Raw genomic sequence first — 21462 nt, forward strand, 5'->3', positions numbered from 1 at the left:
GTTCTTGGTGCTGACCCGTTTATGGAAGCAGAGGATACACAAAATTTCATTTTTTTTATGGTGACATTTTATTACCGTATTTTTCGCCGTATAAGACGCTCCGGAATATAAGACACACCCAATTTTAAAGGAGGAAAATCTAGAAAAAAAGATTCTGAAAGATTATTCCCCTTCTGATCACTCATGTGCCATTCAAATTCCCTTTCTGATCACTCTTTCATTCAAATTCCCCTTCTGATCACTCTGTGCTTTTTTTCTATTGTACGGCAGTTAGGACAGGGAACAGCAGGTGGCGCTGTGCCGGCTTCTTTTGCTCTGCTTTACAGACAGGAGAAGACACGATGCTGGCAGAGGAGAGAAGAGAGACATGCTGCAACCAGAGACACACGCAGGATCGGGTATCGGGTGAGTATATTTTAATTATTTTTTTTAACACATTTGTCGTATAGGACGCACTGACTTTACCCCCCCAGTTTTGGGGAGGAAAAAGTGCGTCTTATATGGCAAAAAATACGGTAAATACTTGCAACATTTGCTTATTATATCTAATGTTGGCTAATATAGTGTCAGCTCTTCTACAGCACACTGGGATTCTGACTAGTGGCCATGGCAGGCGGTGGTATATAGGAAGACAGGTAAGGTATGTTCAGCTTGCACTGGCGGCTGCATGGTATGCCAGATACTTAAGAGGACCTGTCCTGCTGCAGAAGCTGTGCCAGGATGAGGTAAGCAGAAGACAGAAGTCTTGTTGCCAATATTTCCTGCAGTTGATCTTATTAGCGACTTACCATGCCTTGTTCTGTCTCTGGGTGGAGGAGGCAATCTTGGTGGTAGAGGAAGAGCTTTGTTTCCTCATCTCTCAGATCTGCCGTCCCCCACTGATTGGCGAGCAAAGTGACCGACTGAATAATTAGGAAGGCAAACTCAACAATTGTTCAATTACCTAGGAAGTGAGGGAAAATTATCCAAGTGACCCTGATAATACTCTTTTCACAGGGATGCTAATCCCATCCAAAACACAGAAAGAAAAAAATATTTCAATACTTCACACACCCCGATAATCTACTCCTATATTTGACGAGAACAGCCCAGCATATAACCCGAATTGTCCTTCTGTACTAAAATTTATGGGGGGGGGTGTGCATGCCGACCAAATCATTTCCAAATCTCATCTTTCCAATTGTTTGTCTGTTTGAACTATATGGAAATCTGTTTGTTGGACTTTTTTGTTATATAGACATCATTATGGTGTTGTGTGGATGGGATATCTGCATTTATGAATTGGTTTTAGAGATATAATAAAAATCTAAAACCCATTAGTAAATGCCGATAACCCATCCACACAACACCACATTGATGTCATTAGCACCAAGAACATGACATGAAGCACCATACTATAATCATGCCAACATTGGAGAATGACAAGCACTGGCTCTGCCTCTCCTTCATAGCTAACAATGAATTTGTTGTTGCTGGGTAGAGGAAATATTAGGAATGTCTCCAGTCTACCCCTGGCTAGGGACCTCTGAGGTTCAGAGCCATCGCATGCTAAGCCACCATGTAGGCCCGGAACCAGCAAACCCCACATTTATCCTCCACGGCTCATCACCTGGCAAAGTTCTAGGTGACAAGAGATAGAGGAGAGGGATGGTCGTGCAGCACATCCCAGATCCTGAGCCATAGAACGTATACTATTAGATGAGCCTATTTCAGACAAACTTTACCATATAAAACATCTTATGATTGACCCGCAAAGTTACACTGAACATCCTAAAAAAAAAAACTTCTTACCATAATAAAATAATAATGACTTTTTATTTGAATGCAAAACATACAATCATTTCTATAATAAACAATTCTATTGGTAAACTTCTTCCCCGGTTGGATTGTGTGGTGTAAGGCATTGCTTGAAGCCCCTATAGGCGGAGTTCTTTACATTTGTCCGCAGAGCGCAAAGTAAAAAATAAAGATGTCTGTGAAGGACACTGAGCGCAGTTTGTGAAACACTCCTCTCGTGCTTTAATGAAAAACAACTCACTTGTGCTCGACCGATAAGAGGGAATTTATATCTAACAGACCCAAACGGAGACATTTTATAGAAGTTAGTACTAATATACTATAAAATAACTTTACAAACACCATCGGAAACCATCCATAAAGTGCCACTACCATAGAAGATGAGGGGTGGGGGTGTAGCCCTCGAAGGGAGGAAGTTCATCTCCTCCACCAAGTGTTACAACATAGGAGGAAGAAGGGGAGGTGAAGAGACATCACAAAGCCACGGTAACACGGTACACGGCCAAAACCTGGTTCCTTGGAAACGGAGAAAAGAAAAATTCCACACTGCACAACCAAAAATGGTTCATCGGTGTACTTTAGAGGTGACAGCGCCAACCAATCGGATCCTGCCCTCCCCGTGCAATGATTGTAGAGAAAGCATCAGTGGTTCCCGGTGACACTCGGCTCCTGCAATGCCTGATTGGATGTCTCCTTTGGATGTGAACGACTCGGCCCACAACTGTTCTCAGCAGAGAGAATGCAGCCTGTATTATAACGTGGAGTTCTGCCCGTCGGGGTCAGTGTCGCCCGACGTGGGGTTATTGGGCAGAATGTCAAGTTCGTCTACTTGAGGTGTCGGGTGCATGACCACCAGCTGATCCTGCGGGATGTCGGCGGCGGCCGCAGCCAAGTTTGTGATGGATTTGCTTTTGACGCACTGAAAGTCTACGTGCCTGCTCTTCCCTTCCTCCTTCTCCCAGGACATTCGGATGAAGGGCCGCTGAACATAGTTGTAGATGACCTCGGGTCGCCCTCCGGGTCGCTTCTTTACTTTCTCTTTGTAGGTCGGGTAACCTTGAAGGAAAAAAAAAACAGAAAAGGTGAGAAATGGAAGAAAGATGTTTGTGAGTCATCAAAACATTTTGTAATGCGGAACACCAGAAGCTGGCTGCATTTTTATTCTTTTTTTCAGGCTGAGGGCAGAGTCTGCATGTAATGGACGGAAGGAACCATTTGTAGTCCAGGAGGCCTTGAAAATGCATTCAGAGACAGAGAACCTCACACTTTTATGTCCAATCTGAATGGAAACATGTAAATGCTGTGGAGAATTGACAGAAATGACCCATTATTATTCACTATTTATATAGCACCCCCATATTCCACAGCACTGTACAAAGTCCATAGTCATGTCACTAACTCAAAGGAGCTCACAATCTAATGTCCCTACCATGGTCATATGTCTTTATTACAGTCTAAGGTCAATTTTGGGGGGAAGCCAATTAACCTTACTGCATGTTTTTGGAATGTGGGAGGAAACCAGAGTACCCGGAGGAAACCAATGCAAACCCATGAGGACCTGGCACTGCAAAGAGCAGAGTGCTAACCACTGAGCCAGTACAGTCAATGAAACAACCTAGCCTCGCAAGACTGAACCTCATGATACTTCTCATGATGATGATTGGTGAAACAGAAAGTTGGGCAGAGGCTTCAGGAAGCAGAACCACCCAGCCCACACACAGGGAGATTACTGGGTCAGAATAACCTGTACCGGCTGTAATAGTTTTCCTATACATTACCCATTCTGAGGTTTTGCTTTCATGCTTCCAGATTTGTCTTTAAAGAAAACCTGTCATTGATAGATCAATTTGAAAACTTGAAAGGCCCCCGAGCTACTTTACTGGTCACTGACCTAGATAGGCTTACAGGCCGGGAAATCACAAATTCACAACCTCTGAAGCTGAACTCCAGCCAGGAAGCAAATAATACTATATGTAGGCCTTGGGCTTTTCACTAACAGATATCCTTGTTTGTAACGACGGCCATGGCAATGCTTTTGTCACCTAAACACATTGCAGAAGTAGCCGTGTACAGACAGAATAGGCGGAGTGACTGGCCAATGGTCTTTCGGGGTGCTATGAGGTGGATCCTGGAGTAAGCCAGTACAGAGGAAAATCTCTGTGGTTCCGTTGAATATATTACCACACCGGAGCTCCCAAGGAAAGTTCTCACCTTCGATCCCTAGCCGGATTTTCTTGAGGCCTCTCTCCTTCAGGACAGACTTGGCCACATCTCGGTTTTCAATGTACTTGAAGAATCGGTACAACTTGGTGCTGTAAATAACTGAAAATAAAAATAAAATTAACCTACTATGTAAGCAGAGGCTCCTATTATGATCAGTTCTTGTAGTGTAGTACTTGCAAACCTTTAGGGGTCACCCCCAAAGACCAAGTACCCTCTTATCCATTGGTAAGGCAGAAAGCATAGCAGTGGGCACCCGGAGAAGGAAAATAAATTGGTATGTGTAGATTAAGCCATTCAACTCTCCCTTCTCTCCCCTGTGCTAGAAAATCTGCAGGAAGCATGGAATGCGGACAGCAAATGCACATCACTGCTTTCCCCCCCACAATGCCAACTTATACATATATACTAAACTATACTATACTAAATTTGGTCATCCCTCAGGGAACATGCGCCCAACTAGTCTGGGCTTTTAATATGTGTATAGCGTCTGACACCCTGCAGGGGGCAGTCTAACACATTTCTATAGAGAGCCATGTTCATAAATGAACAAAATTGAATATATAGTCAAACTTTTTTATTGCTTGTAAGCAAATGGCAAGCCTATACTAAGACATAAGCAGTGCTTTAGGATTAGTGCCATTCCATGGTAATATTGAAATACAGCATATATTTATCAGTATAAAAACCAACAAGGATATGCAGCAGGTCGCCCTTGTTCTGTCTCTTTAAACTGCCTTAGGTACACAAAAAAAAGTACCTAATATCTCACTGAGCATTGAAATCCCCACCCCAAGTTCTCCTTGCTGCGATGTAATAAAGCCACCAATTTCCCACTGGTCATTACATGAATGATGGGTTTGTGTCGTTTAGTTTGCGGATTATTAAGCTCTCATACTATTTTAGGGATATCAGAAGCTGGAAGTGACACCAAGGTCTGCATCTATTTAATGATCGCTTAAACTTGTTTTTTGGCAGTGTGGTACAAATGTCCATCAGGACGGATCTCGGGAACATTATGTCTCCAATTTACAGAATGTACAGAAAGAGAACAAGGACATACTCTGAGAATACTCCTCTCCCATCTGCGGAGGATACTCTTCATCCCAATCCACCACATCATCGTCCGTCAGCACCACAATATGGCATTCTCGCTCCCCGCTCTGGGCGCTGGCCACCATTAGCGGCAGGATCATCTCCTCCAGATAAAACTCGAATTGTCTCCGAGCTCCGTCATTGGACAGTTCGTGCATCAACGCACCTAAAATATTAAGAAGCAGCAGAGTGAGAGATTAGTGACGAGGTAAAACTAGCAGAGGTGCCGCAGTAAATACATTGCACTGCTCAGCTGCTGCCCAATGATTGCCACAGCCAAGGCATTGATCAGCTAATGCCCAATAATTGCTGCAAACAACACATTGGCCAACCAATGAATAATGAATTCTCTGCGCCCAACACACTGGTTAGCTGGTGCCCAAATACTTTATAGAAATGCAGAAGAGAGAGAAAATGAATGCACCAATCTGGTGGCAGCGTGAAAATTGCCATACATGCAGATGACAACTGCTAAATGCCCTGGCTATTACTTTACCCAAAGAACAGGAAGGAAAGTAAAGACATGCAAGAGATAAAAAGAGATCCACATGCACAGAATGAAGAGGTAAAGGCACAATAAGCTGGTGACTGCATCACTTCTCTGCACCGTCACACCACATGTTAGTAACGAGTAAGATTTATGGTTATTACAGAAGCCCGTGAGAGTTCCCCCTGCTGGCCGCATACTTACTGAGGTCTCTACATTTGATAGTGCTATATTCAAAGGAGATACACAGATAGTCACAGGCCTCTCTGAGCTCTGGGATGGAAATACCGTCTGGGCAACGAATTATCCCGGTCTTGTAGTAATCCTTATAAAATTACAAAGAGTAAATTAAAAACCAAAAAAAAGACACAAACGCAAGGCGAGACAGATGTGTGATGAAGGTAAAAGGACAGAACATTACAGGGATGGAGCTGGCAGTCCTGCAATATATTTAAAATATAATTGGTTATAACTCTTTTTTTCCCTGACCTCACAATATTTATTAAATGAAATTCCACAACATGAGCTGCTGGTTAAAGCAATACCAGCTGCCTGGTGTTTGCAGAAAGCTCGGAGCTCCCATCAGCTTCGGACATTTTGGCAGAAATAACTTCATGCATAGTTTTTTAGAAGTTTAGGTGCACACCAGGGCACAGGCACATTGAAGACGGCAATCTAGCAGCACTTGCAGCATCGTTTTATCAGCGTGCAGCTTAGGGATGGAGGTTATTGTGGGATTAAAGCTGAAGAATCTGCATTTCTGTCCACCTAACCCTGCCTGGCCATTCAGGAGCCTGGATTTGTCTCTGCTGAAGTTAAGCATCACTTACAGGTCTTGTCCTTCCCCCAGTGACTGCAAAAATAAAAAGTAAGGAACAAGAATAATGAACTGTTTTTGGTCATCGCTCTCTCACGCTCCACAACAATTGGCTTATTAAGTTGCTTCTAACAATTTATGGTTTTGATGCACAGGGATTGCAAGTGGCTAAAACCAAATCACATACAGATATGTACACTTCCTGCATTACAAAAAATGTGCTTAAAGTTGTATTAAATGACACAGAGCTACAATATTCTGCCTGCAGTTCAGCTTTAGGCTGTTTTTCAGGTTAGGTTTGGGGAAAGGCTGTCCATTAAAATAGTTTGCAGTAAGATGGTTCTTGCAATGGCACAACTGTGTTCCTGTTGCTGGAAAGTTATCCCCAAGGGATGGGATCACCTCCAAGTGCAGAGGAATTATCTACTGTTACTACATAATCACTCCTACTTGTCATTGACAAATAGGTAATTGGGGGGGGGGGGGGGGAATACTTAAAAAAAAAAAAAGCCCTAATCAAACAAAATCATGTTTTAATAAGGTGAACTTTATGTATGAAAAGTTGGTCCACCCCAATCCCTTTCTATATTACCCTATAGAGCCCCTTGTGCTGACCACGTCTGAATTCTGACCTGAGCCCACTTTGTGTTTCAATGGGCGAAAGCTTTCTCTATTCTTCCCTCACATACAGAGTCTGATTTATGAAAGCTCTCCAAGCAGGCTAGGATCACAAACATTTGCCAATAGCAAATGATTTTTGGGAATCCATTCCATGTTTGCTCGATTACCGAGTTCCTCCCGTGATAGTCTATCTTCTCCAGAGCTTTAATAAATCAGGTCCATAGTGGCTTAGTGGTTAATGGTACTGCTGGTACAAATCCATTCAAGGCAATCTACATGGAGTTTGTAGAGTTGCTCCTTGTTACTGAAGGTTTAACTGGCAGATGAATGAATGCCTGGGGTGTGACGACCGATTGGAAATCGGATTCTTAGTCTTCTATTTGCTTCAATTAGGAGCCAAGTTAAAACATGACATTTTTGTAAATGACTAGATACTAACATAGGGGGATCGAAGGTTTTGCTGCACTAAGTACTTCTCATAGTGTGATACTTCAACCACCTCCTAGATTGTAAGCTCTTCTGGGCAGCTCCCCTCCTGTGTCACTGTCTGTATCTGTCATTTTCAACCCCTATTTATTTGTACAGCGCAGCGTAATATGTTGGCGCTATATAAATCCTGTTAAACTGACGGCATGCTGGCTCAGTGGTTAGCACTCTGGCCATTGCAGTGCTCGGTCCCAGGTTTGAATCTCGGGCCAGGATACTATCTGCATGGAGTTTGCAGGTTCTATCGTGTTTGTGTGGGATTCCCCCGGGTACTCCTGTTTCCTCCCACATTCCAAAAACAACCAGTTAGGGTAATTGGCTCCCCCAAAAATTAACCTTAAATTGTAATAATAACATATGACTATGGTAGGGACATTAGATTGTGAGCTAATTTCAGGGACTATGGACTTTGTACAGCGCTGCATAATATGTCTGTGCTATATAAATACTATATAATAATAATGGTCACTGCTGCAGGCCAAGCCAGAGATGTCCCTCCCTGAGGATGTGGCCAGGAATTGCAGGATGGCTCCCGAGCAGAAGTAGTTTTTTTCCTGCGGCCATGCGGTAGAAGTGACTGAATGCAGTACATGATCTGTAATGCTGTTCAGAAACAACAACACGATTAGCAGCTAATTACTCACCAATAGGCAGAGGAGCTTGCAGAGTTAAAAGCGATCCCAGTCACTTCACTAATTGTAATTTTGTGGTAAAGCCTTTCCAAGAACTTACCGCATCTTACCGTTCTATGGCCGGAGCTTTGGGGATAAATGTAGGTGTTGTCACACTGAGATGAGGACTCATCTGATTCTGGGAATTAGGATAGATGCCACTGAAGGGAGTATTTTCCCCTGGGGTGTTATACCAGCAGCTGCCCCAGCTTTTGCTTTGCCAGAAATTGATTTTTCTATGAGGTCTTTTTTTCAAAAATAGACCATTTGTATGGCTAAAATTAAAGCTGGAGGGAAGAATATACAAACTCCATGCAGAATATATCCTTGATCATCAACCTAGAGGACTAATTAGAGTGCTAATCACTGTACTACTTTTGCTACCAAGAAAAAAAAATGGATTGAGTTTTTTTAGCCTAGCCAATTATATTAGCCCGGTTCCTGCTTTGCTGAAGAGTGGCAGGACAAGTGTGTATATACCAGGCATGGAATAATAGAAAAGCAGCATCTTTATTGATTGCCATATCACTGCAGCAATGAGAGATGCTGGCATCAGCTGCAGCAGAGTCATGGAAGGGAGTGCAGTGACTCAGGAACAAAGTCTCCCTGGCAATACTGAGATGATACAGCTGCTCCACCACAACATTTTAATTCCTTTTGCAAAAATCTTTTTTGTTTTATAAGTGCACCACAACGCGCGCAGCAGTTTATGACGCAGCAGCCTAATAAAATCTATAAAGTATTCAGAGAGTGAACTGCCGGAAAGAACTCCAGGGTTCTCTGCAAAGGAATGATGATTGCAGCAGGAAAGGGATCAGAACCGATTCTAAATGTGGATTTGTGCAAAATGACAACACAAGGATAAGAAATGACCAAAGGCGGGGAGAACAGTCAGCGCCTTCCATCAATCTTCTATTTATGTTGCTGGAAATTTACCAACTTTACATTTTGTCTACTACATAGACATAAGGCTTAAATGCAGCAAAAAGCCAAATCTATAATTTATACTAGGTGGTTGTTATACGTGTCATTCAGTACTAAGTCTTACAAAGCTTTGCCACACAGCACAACCCTGGGAAGGAGCTCTTCTGGGTAGGATCATCTCCTCCTGCTGTGTCACTGTCTGTATCTGTCTGTCATTTGCTCCCCCTATTTATTGTACAGCACTGCATATTATGTTGGCGCTATATAAATGCTGTTTACCTAACATAACAAGACTTGACTTTTTTTTGCTGCAACACTTGCAGGTATTGTCCTCCCTCAGTCTGTGATTGGACAGGAAAGAATAAAAAGTAGCATTCCGATTGGCTCTTAGCAGGTCCCTTGTTGGCACATGAGAGATGCAGAACGAATGGGCTCTTTGTGCTGCTACTCTCCCTCTTTAAGCTCTACTGCACAAGGTCCGCTTACTAGGCCCAATTCTGGTACTTTAAACGTCATGAATGCAAATCTGCACTTACTTGTGTTTTATATTTGCCTTGAGATGAGCTTTACACGTTTGGTGCTTTTATTTATATCCCTGTCCTGCTTTGTTTAAAAAAGTGGGTATTATTGCCGCTTGAATTCCCAACTATTAAATATACCAGAGAGTAACTATAAACAGGTGCCGCAGTGTTTGCCGCTTCTAAAATGGGCATTTTGGAGGGAAAAATAATCATCATGGTTTTTTAGCACAGTGATAACTACACCCAACATACCATTTCTTGAGTACCTACTAACCCAACCTGTACCTATTGCAGTTGTATACACAACACCAAAACTTTTCAATCACACTCTTATGTACGTTGTAATGAAAGATTTTGGTACTAAACTACTACAATTGCCAGGACCTGATCCTTAAACAGGCGATGAATTCTTGTCCGTTCTGCTCTGCCCAAAATAAATACCAAATGTTATGATGAAACCAATTTTATGGCCATTCTATGTGTCTAGGTAGTCTGGATACGAGACTACAATCCAGGCACCTGTGACCACACATGTTGCAGCCTCTGAACCTAATGTGCCCCCAACATTTTCTAGAACTGGAGGGCCACCCTTTTTCTTTTTACTGACAAGACTAGAGATCATAGACTGGAGCCAATAACACAAGGTAGGTAAAATCATATTCACTATGCTAATAAATATTGTAATTTAGCATATTGTTGCACCGCCTGATTGAGAGGTGTTTGAGATAAATGAATGGGTGCACCAGGACCAATAGCTGCCTGCACGTTTGCCCTGAAACTGGTTTAGAAATGTAAGAACACATTTACTGGACAGGTGTATGAGAAGCCTAGAAGTCAAAGCCATGGTAACAAAGGAAAAAGGATCCAAAGGCAGGTTTTCTGGCTAATTAAAGAACAGGTAGGCACTGTGTGGTATGCTATATGGCTAAAGTATATGGACACCGGACCATCACCCATTTACTATGTGGTTATTAAAAGTATGTGGCCATCCCATGAAATGACTGTGCCCAGTTTTTAGTGAAGCATACAGAGACATTGTAGATATTTGTGCCCTGTTGGCCTGTGATATAGTCTGGGGCAAGGTCGTTGTTCCCCCATAACAATGCTCCTGGGTGCAAAGCCAGATCCTAAGTGTTCTGCACTGACCCCTGAGCTCTATCCAAGTGAGCAGCTCTTGGAATGGAAAGGAACACTGACGGCAAACCAGTTCTTCTCTACTAACGTCAGTACCTGACCAATGCTTTTTCTTGACCGCATGGCCAGAAATTTCCATGGACGCATTCCTTTCCAGAAGTGCGGGGGCTGCTATAGCTGCAAGATAAAATGTTAATGCTCGGGTTTGGAAAGTGATGTCCAACAAGCTTAAATGGGTGTGATGGTGAGGTGTCTACAAGCTTTGGCTGAATAGTATACCTGCATATAAATACTTGGAGTTTTAATACAAAAATGCACAATTTAAAGTATTTTGAAAGCTCAAACTGCAGACAATATTAATACCCAGTGACATAAGATGCACAGACATTGAGAAAGTGACAGACTCAGTAGGAGTGTTATAGAGTGACAGATGAACGGAAAGAAGTCCAAGCAGAGGTGGGAATATTAGATTGTTGGAAAACGACAACAGATCAGGCTGCCAGGGCCAGAGATCTCACCAGGATTGCTCGGAACACAGTGGAGCTGATGCCTTCTGCCACTTCAAACTCTCCTTTGTCATTGGGGCGAGTGAAATTATGTTCTCTGCCGGATCCAAACATCCTGGACAACAAGAGCAGCAAATTTCAGCCGGGGTGAGGAACACGCAGGGGACACAAGGCACATAGAAAAAGCTTAGCTCTTGGATGTGTTAAAGTAAACCCGTCATAAAACTATTACAAAACTATTTCCTCAGATATTTTAAGGTAGAATGTAAATGGTGAATGAAAAAGAAAGGAGCTCCTATATGCACATCAAAAATGGCACAACTGTCCTGCCTGCCCTCTATTTTAATGTGGGCAGTTTTAATTAAGAGTCTTTGGTATTTAGGATCTCCGGTATTATGGTATACTCATGCACCTCTCCATTACACATGGGACGCTGTACATTTGAGGATTCTAAAAGTGTTAGGTGTTGGGAGTACCACAAAATGGCTTTTAAAGCAGAAGACTCTGCTCTGTGGAGACTTCCTGTCTCCATTTTATTACCCCTGTTTAGTGTGAGTGCCTAAGTGGCCAATAAGGGGTACACAGAAGAGGGTGTACTTTTTGATAAAGGTATAGATTAAGCCCTCTCTTTTACCCCTCATATTCAGAACATTTCCAGGTCCTGTCACTTTCACCTGTGCAACATCTCCAAAATCAGCCCCTACCTGTCCCCTGAGACCACCAAACTCCTTGTACACGCTCTTATCACCTCCCGTATGGACTACTGTAACCTCCTCCTCTCTGGTATTCCACTAACCCGACTCTCTCCTCTACAATCTATTATGAATGCTGCAGCCAGGCTCATCCATCCTTCCCACCTACCTATCAACTTACCCACATACCCAGCCTTCCCACCTACCTACTCCATACACAGCCTTCCCACATTCACACCATTCCTACAACTCCTCTTCTGCTGCACCTTTTTGCAGCTCCCTACAGTGGCTTCTATTTCAAATTAGAATCAAATTAAGCTCCTGTGCTTTGCCTTCAAATTCCTCCACAGTTCTTATCCTACTTACTTTTCTGACCTGATAGAAAAATACCCCCCTAGCCGCTCTCTTCGCTCCTCCAATGACCTACCAATGACTTCCTCACTCATAACCTCATCACGCACACGGCTCCAAGACTTTTCTAGAGCTGCCCCGACTCTCTGGAATGGTCTTCCTCGTCCTATTTGGCTTGCTCCTACTTTCTGCTCATTGAAAAGAGTCCTTAAACCCCATTTGTTCAAACTTGCCTACCTGTTTTCGTCTGTCACCTTTACTACTTCCCACCATTGCATATCCCCTTCCTACTGTATGCCGCTTCTCCACCTCTTAGATTGTAAGCTCTTCGGGGCAGGGTCCTCTCCTCCTCACTGTGTCACTGTCTGTCATTAGCAACTCCTATATAATGTACAGAGCTGCTTATTATGTTGGTGATATATAAATACTGTTTATTATTAATAATAATAATAATAATAATAATAATAATAATAATAATAAGAAGAACCCAATTGACACCAGTATTAGGCCTTTTAGATGTTTAAAATTTGCTGTCACGGTTGCTTTAAAAATGCCCTGTAACCATTCATTGATCTAGCAATTTCCTACCAACAGCAAAATACCTGCAGGGAATCACTGGCAGCAAGTATCTGTGGGTGGAGGGCAGAAATATGAACCGTACATAATACTGAACTTGATCACCCCATCCTGTCCACACTGTGCAACCATCAGGGTGATGCCTTTAACTATTGCATCCTCCTACTTATTCCCCCAGCCTGCACACTAGATTAGGAATATGTCTCACAAAGTTAGGATATTCTCTTTGCATCAACTCCCAATGCCTAACAAAAGTCAAGCTGTATTACATACAGCCATCATTCTAACATGTTGCACAGAGCAAAATCTCTCGATTTAAGCCTAACTTTTGCTGTGGGATCAAATCTAGATTCTGATTATTTTAACGACTACAATGTAAAAAAAAACATATGAATATCCTTCTTTAATGTTTTGCAAATATTTACTAAAGTCCTCTCAACAAAGAAAGAGTAGCAAATGAAGAAGAATAAAAGGAGACACACAATAACCTAACAGACAGACAAAATAAATATATACAAACCTGCCCAACATTGTGTTTGGTTGTGCAGTGAATATAGCCGGATCAACAACAAATCTGGTGTTGTCGACTATGAGCGTGACCCTCTCAGAGGTACGTATGTTCCGAGCCCCTTCTTTCACTGTATCGTAAACAAACACCATCTCCCCAGCAGTCTTACAGCTCCCATCTGAACTGGACTGGCTACCGTTTCGGCTACTCATTCCGACGCTACTACTGGAACCGTTCGGAGAGGTTTTCTGAGGGCGGGGACTGCTTGGCCTGGAGGAACAATATTCCTTCTCTCGATCTACAAAAGAAAATTTAGTGTCTGTTTCAATGCAAGGTTACTACAGGTATGGAAGATCAATGACAGCCCTAGGAAAATGCTGCAAGTTATCAGGTACAGCTCTATTGAAACCAAAACAGAAAATATATATTTTTTTTTTTTTACAGAAAAGAGCCCTCTCCAACATCCGTTCTTAATCAATGCAATTCTCCAGATAAAGATTTTTCTTCATAGTAACTAAAACTATAAAACTGCAATAGGTAGTATACATACAGTACAAAAACCCTGTTGGTATAGTAAAGTTTGCAAGAAACGGAACACCTGGTAAAGAAGAGTGTATATACTTCTCTTTCCGGTCACTTTGCGTCTATCCCCTGGATCTTCAGCGGCTCACACTACTTCCTCCTTCTGACCTCCATATCACCTATTACTTCTCCAGAGATCTGGGGGTCAGAAAGGAGAGCCGGTGAAATGTAGGGAGGTCCCAAAATAAAAGGAAGACGGCCAGTTATGAGGCAGGTAAGAAAAGTTTCAGAAGGGATACATATCTCCCCTCCTATTGTGTGTTACTTTCCCCACTTCCTAGATTGTAAGCTCTTCAGGGCAGGGTCCTCTCCTCCTCCTGTGTCACTGTATCTGTCTGTCATTTGCAACCATTATTCAATGTAAAACACAGCGTAATATGTTGGTGCTATATAAATCCTGTGCTTTAATATTAATAATAATTTATTTTTATTAATTATTATTACCTGACCTTCTCTTTTTGTTCTCATGTTCTCATCCATGATTAAATAATCATAATGGAAGATTTGGGGGTTTTCTTTTGGAAGGGATATACATTAGGAAGCCGATTGGAGCCTCTATCAGGTTTTTATTGCTGGGAATAAATGCAAACTTTGTCACACATTCATTAGTAGAATGGGAGGAAAGGAGGAGAGATTATTATTATTATTATTATTAATAATAATAATAATAAATATTATCACCAGTCCTTTTCTGCAAAGCCACCTGCCTGAATCACTGAGAGACTCTCTGTAGTGCTGGACTTCATTCAGACTTTGGGGAAACAAAAGATAAGTATGTACACTCTTTTTACAGCATGGTCTACCCTGGATAATTTTGTTATAGTACAGAACCACAAACTCACACAGGAACCACCTCATTTGCTAAATAAATGGTTAAGTACTGAATGAACCCTTGTGCTCCCTGCTGTGCTATATAACTGCACTGCACAAACAAGGTAGCAATTCTCAAAGCATGCAAAGTTTATGATTCTGTGTCACTTCCCTGCCTCCGGGGAACATAAACAACCAGCAGAAACACAGCAGACACCTCCACTGTGAATATGCAAAGAGAATTTAGCAATATAAAGCAGAATTAAACCAACCCTACTCACCTGACCCTGCCTAATTGCAAGGCATCTCCACCTTCCCTTTTTTTTTTTACCCCTTTATGATCTTTGGCTGTCTTGATTGGTCGCGCCGGGACGATGTACCTTCCGCGCAGGAGTTCATGCATTCCTATCATGTGCATGGAAACCCGGGAATGCCAAACAAAAAAAATCAGCTGGCCAGCAATCAAAATCGGTTTCAGGAGGAACATCCCCAGTCCGTTTCTGCAAAGCCACCAGCCTAAATCACGAATTTGCAAAGTGGGACTTCCAAAAAGGGAATTTGGTATATATCTTTATAATTTAAAGTGGAATTTCAGTCTAAACTTTAAAATATGCTGCAGGCATGCTTTTTAAGACAGACAAGACTGTGTAGTAAGCCCCTTCTGTAAAAGAAGAGCACCTATAGGTTATTCTTTTATATTTATAGCTGTTCTTTTAATGAAGATTATTGCAGCCATGGGCTCCAAAACTTGTTCTAAAGTAATAAAACTTTTCCAGCTGATAATGGGGAACAGGAGACTGTTCTGTCCACTCCAAATTACCATCAATGAAATTCCGTATAAGCAGCAGTAACAGCGGATTGTTTTCTTCCTCTATCTGCACCATCTGACTCAATTCTTATTGATTGCAGATATTCCACCTTCTTAAATCCGATTTCTGAGGGTCATCTCAGGACCCCGTGCCAAGACAGACTTACCAGAAAGAAGCCATTACCTCATTTTTAAGGCTTCTTCATAATGATCAGCAAATAATCAGACGTAATATATCAAATTGTGAGAAACAATAAACAGCTTTTATGATAATCTGTTCTGTGCAGTTCTGGGCAAAGCTTAATGTTCCGGGTGAGCCACATATTCCATTATAGCACATCTGATTAATCTTTTGTTAACAGATAAACATGAGCCACAGGCCTTAAAGGGTATTAAACTAACAATGAACTTCTTATATTTGCTAAACCTTGGTCTGGTTATATAGCTAAAAAAGTTTTGTTTTGTATCAGTTTTGAAAAGTGCAAGAAAAAAAGGTTTATTGATCCTGTCAGAAATGTGAATTTCCTTATACTCTCTGCCAATACAGAGGGTTGGGAAAGAGATTAGGACATTATAGAGAAGAGGAGACTGCTGCGTTCTTTGTAATGCTTTACAAATTACTAGGCAGGGACGACACCATATATACCATGTTAGACAAATAGAAAGGTAGGAGAACGTATTTCTAGCAGTGTGGGTGAGAATAAAACACGCGGAAATGCAAATGCATTGGAAAGAGGCACCAAAAAAACCTGCCTTTACAAACACTTTAAAACTGGCCACAGGAAATAGTCAGGGTGGGTCCAGGTTTAAGCATTGCATATCTACATTCCTAATGGATGACAAGTGTCTCAGGCTGTTGTCATGTCATGAAAATATTGCACATTGTACGAAAAACACCCTGCAGGCAAGTGACACTTACCCCTGCCATAGAACAGAAGCAGCGCCACCTATAGGCTGAACTCACTACCTGGTTAGCAACCCAACAAAAACCTGTGGCTGAGGAGGTTCATTTGTGTGATACTTCTTCCACCTCCTAGATTGTAAGCTCTTTGGGGCAGGGTCCTCGCCTCCTTCTGTGTCACTGTCTGTATCTGTCTGTCATTTGCAACCTCTATTCAATGTACAGCGCTGGGTAATATGTTGGCGCTATGTAAATCCTGTTTATTATTAACAAGAAATTACCTTTTCTGCTTTTTGTTCTCATCCAAGGCCACCTTATGACTGTAAATAATCATAATAGATGAACTTTTTTTTTGGGAAAGGATATAAATTTGGAAGCAGATTAGAGCCTCTATTGCTGGGAATAAATCCAAAATTTGGTGTCACAAAAACATTAGTAGAAGGGGAGGAGGGGAGAAGTGCGGGAAAGTCTCCCCAAGAGGGCCACAGATAACAAAGTAGTTATATCCCCACTCATAAAAAGTGTTTTGTATGAAGCGACAATTACACGGGCTGCACATTTAGTTTGTGCTTTGCATTTTCTATCTGACACAATGTAACTGAAAAGGCAGAGAGATCACAAAGATGGAGCAAATATTTTTAGTCCTAAATACATATATGAAAGAATGAGAAGATCAATGGGCAAAACCAGCTCAAGAGCAGATAACATTCTATTCATCTAGTCATCCAAGTTAGAAACCATGGGTCGTAAATTGACATTGGAGCAGCGTTGCCAAACTGCCGCTTGGCAAGAAGTTTTTCAGTCCCTGACTGCAGTTCAGCTCTTGGAAAACTTGTGGTTCAGCGACTAGTCTCTATCATCCTTCTGGTTGGGTTAACCGACACAACTGTCGAATTTGGGAAAACCAAACCCAACAGAAATTCTCGAGCATGAACAAGACTCTCGGAAGCTGGTGACCATTGTCTAGCACTGGGCTGATTAGACCATTTTTCTTCCGCGATGCATCCGGTAACACAACCACCGTTACAGGGGGAAAATACCTGGAAAAGCTGCAGGAGTTTTCTGTGCCACAACTTCAGGTGGGGAGTGAGCTTGCCAATGTCTTTTTACAAGACAAAGCTCCTTCCCACTTTGCCAGGTTCATCAGAGATTTCATGAACACCAAGTATCCTGGCCGAATGATTGGTCGGAGGGGTCCCCTGGAAGGGGTTCACCGCTCTTTTGCCTTACCACCTTTGACCTTTTATGTGGGGCTATATCAAAAGCAAGGTGTATGCAACTAAGCCCAATAACCTGTCACAGCTTGAGGCATGAATCTGCATGGCCTGCAGCGAGGTTGGGGAAGAGATGATGCAAAACATCAGGAGAGGCTTGTGTCCGAAGGTGGCTGAAAGATGTAGAAAATGGAGGCACTCATTGTGCAGGTGTACAGCTAGTCATGTGCAGGTGTACAGCTAGTCATGTGCAGGTGTACAGCTAGTCATGTGTAGGTGTACAGCTGTACGTATTGTAACTGGTACTGGCTTACATATGTTGAATGTAATGTGCTGAGATGTAAAATGCCATTTTTGTTTCTCTCTTATGCTTGCTTTAAATTTTAAATACATGTCAAAGGGTCGGCACCAACACCTTTAAACTTAGGGGAAGGGTTAGACATTATTGTACTTCCTTTGTTAGAAGTCACCACCTGTGATGCTTCCCTTGTTACACTCCCTGTACAAAGCCGTGTATATACGCGATAATTTATTGTTGCTGTAAATGACCATTTTTAGCAACGGCAAAACAAACGAGCCCTGCGCAGACAATGCTGTTGTGTTGGATAAAGAAGGTAGGGGGGAGGACAAAACAGGAGGTGTCCTGCTGCGTCCTTGCCATAAGGAAACAACAGAGGTCATTCACGTCCATTACGTAGCGATCCAAAACAGCGTCTTTAAGCTTTAACCTGATGCTAACAAAGGTTGTAAAAATCATGATGGGACAATGTAAAAAAAGGAGAGTAATTCCATAAATCAAAGGTGTATTAAAATATTGGATTCAATCTGGATTTGTGCTGCAAAAAAAACTAGAGTTCCAATCACTATAAAAAAGAAATGCAAAAACATTAAAGCGCACAGCAGAAGTGACCGATTCATCCTCGTGATAATGCTAATGTGACGTAAACTGTTAAAAAATGATGCAGTTACCATAGTGACAGTACAGCCATTCACAAAGGGGTGCAGTAACCCGAGGCATAGGTTTATTCAGATTAACCAGGTGAATGATATACGATTACCCCATACGGGTTACTGCACTTTGCAGAATACTCTTTTAGCCTAATGAAATAAAATCAGCCCAACAAGTGAGAACTAATACACTGCAAGAATGATGCGGTCATTTAGGACAATGAATGAAACCTTTAAAACCCATTGAAAATAATGACTGCAAGAATCAGAATATTTCATGGAAGCCAGGTGCTTTTATCCGTCATATGTTATGCATTCATTGTCAAAACCCTATTTTTCTAAGCGCTGCATGCAATCTAACTAGCCACATAGCGTTCCGGAGAAGTAACCTTGTCTCAGAATACCCACCTAATGTTTATAGGATCCCCAAGCCTCCAACAGTCAGACATATGGAAGAAATATATTTAGGTGCATGGTACAGCTGATGATGGTGGGGGCGGGCACAGACACCAAATTACTTTGAGTCTGATTTAGGAGACTGGCCAATATGTAAATTGAAGAAATCCCTGCTTTAAGATACTCAGACACTGATGCTATTGGATATATCCGAGTCTGCTTAGACATTAACAAAGTTGTTCACTTCAGCGCAGGGGGACTGCAAGACAATAATAAGCAGGGCAATATTACACGGGGCAAAATGACAAACGGGCTTGTTGTCGGTCCTTTTGGGTCACATGATGTTCCAGTCCACCCAGAATGGGTTCAAGAATAGAGGGTTAAAGGATTTTTCTTTCAAAAAGAAAAAAAAAATGAATACAGTAGAACACTGGTTATCTGGAGCCCAGATTACCTGAAAAACTCAGGTAACCGGCACCTGTTACCCGAGATCTGAGTTCTGGATAACTGGGGTTCTATGGCAATCAAGAAAGTGTAGCAATCAGCAGAGCTCCACTAATTGCTCCACTCCATGATTGGCTGAGGAAAGGGAAACCCCGATGACGCTTGAGCCGTTTCCTCAGCCTCAGCCAATTACAGAGTAATCGGCGTGAGTTCTGCTCTGCTGACAGCTCCGCTTTCTTGATTGCGCTTGCAGCCCTAGCGGAGCTGTGGCATGTGTTCTGCATCCAAGAACACATGCACAGCTCCACTAAGGCTGCAGGAGCAATCTATAAAGCGGAGCTGACAGCATAGCAGAGCTCCGCTGATTGCTTCGCTCCGTGATTGGCTGAGGAAAGGGAAAGCCTGATGACGGCTCAAGCGTCATTAGGGTTTCCCTTTTCTCAGCCATTTAGCACTAGAGGTGAATGAGGACACGTCTCCACATTCACGTCTAGTGCTGAATGGCTGATAAAAGGAAACCTCAGTTATGCGGAAACAGACATTCCCTGTGGATGCCAGATAACGGAGGTTCTACTGTACATGAAATATATGTAGGTTTTTTTTTTTTTTTTTTTAGTAGTCTTGCTATAAACTGAGCAGGGGATATCTGAAATCTGATCTCAGGCTCTGTACAGACTCACATGTTTAATAGTGACATCCTAAAGACAATGTGTGACTATAACCAAAGTTTTTTTTTTTCTTCCACATGTACCAGACCGTTATAGGGGCCTCAAACATTTTTTCTCAATAAGAGACTTCTGACATTGGACTGTTAAGTTTATTATTCAGTAACAAAGTTTGATGAGAAGATTAAAACATAACCTGTGCATAATAGTTTCATTGTAAAATATACAATAGATGTTTTACACACTGCATGGTTTTAACCAATCATGTAAATTTAAATGCACCTTTATAAACTGATATATGCGCAGCGATCCTTCAGAACAAACGTTTTGGCATATTTCCTGCAGGTTTGGTGAATCAATTGAATACCTTTTTGTTGTGCGGAGGACATGGCTGTGAGAAGCATGGAGTATGGATCAAAGGTCAATATTAGAAATCACTTACCGCTCTGATGCTGTCGTGTAGGCGAGGTAACGTTTCGGATGCAGGGGGTCAACTGGCTCTCTCCTCTCTCATGGGAAGAATCCCGAGACCTGTCACTTGATCGGCGCCTATCTCTTGATCGTTCGTGACCACCGCTGGCACCATGAAGACTCATCTTTGTGTGGCTGCTTCCAGATCTAGCACCACGCGATGGAGTGCTGAGAAAAAATGGAAAAGAGACAATTATTGGCAATGACAGGTAAACTAAATTTAAACAGTGCAATATTGGATCGTATAGGGATATCAATAGGGAAATATCTACAGGAAAAGTGGAAGAAATTTAAAGTGTTAAAATTTAGTAAAAAGCAAAGATAACATATTGTCACCCAACTCATCAGTAACCACCAAAAAACAGCCGGGTGGTTGCTGAAAAGTGCCGGGTAGTGCACCCGGCTAAAAGGGTCCGGGGAGAACACTGCATATAGAGATTATTATGCCCCACAGCAACCAACTACACCCTCCATCTACACCATCCAGGGAATGGAAGATTGTGTAAAAAGCATTCTACACCCAAGCTTCACACATCCTTGACCTCTCTAGCCTGTTAAATTCAAGCTGTATTGGGGTCAATAAACCATCAAAGGCATACCTAACAAAGCATCCAAAGCATAGCTCAAACTTATTTATGAACCCATAAAAGGTCCTGAAGGCCATTGCATTCAATGCCACACCTATACAAAAACCTTTTCCTCGAACCTCATTCAAGGCTGGCAATTTCAATGTAATATGTTCTAAAAATTAAGCTACCCCATGTATTCGAGTTATTCCAATTTTTTTTTCATATAATGCTCCTGTCAAAAGATGCCA

The 21462-nt window shown here is 42.1% G+C and overlaps 1 protein-coding gene across 2 annotated transcripts in view; it reads right to left on the bottom strand.

The window, feature by feature from the left end:
- Window positions 1–1798: 1798 nt before the first annotated feature.
- Window positions 1799–21462, bottom strand: part of BTBD10 (BTB domain containing 10) — a 33737-nt gene continuing 14073 nt past the window's right edge. For both annotated transcript variants that reach the window (XM_072422301.1, XM_072422300.1), the window contains 7 exons: window positions 20617–20813; window positions 13419–13704; window positions 11292–11394; window positions 5804–5924; window positions 5081–5278; window positions 4009–4119; window positions 1799–2853 (listed from right to left, as the gene is read on the bottom strand). In XM_072422301.1, the coding sequence (XP_072278402.1) occupies window positions 2549–2853; window positions 4009–4119; window positions 5081–5278; window positions 5804–5924; window positions 11292–11394; window positions 13419–13704; window positions 20617–20813 (1321 nt within the window). In that variant the 3' untranslated portion in view covers window positions 1799–2548. The remainder of the gene's footprint in view (window positions 2854–4008; window positions 4120–5080; window positions 5279–5803; window positions 5925–11291; window positions 11395–13418; window positions 13705–20616; window positions 20814–21462) is intronic.

Source organism: Pyxicephalus adspersus, chromosome 9, assembly GCF_032062135.1.
Source record: "Pyxicephalus adspersus chromosome 9, UCB_Pads_2.0, whole genome shotgun sequence".
Lineage (NCBI taxonomy): Eukaryota > Metazoa > Chordata > Amphibia > Anura > Pyxicephalidae > Pyxicephalus > Pyxicephalus adspersus.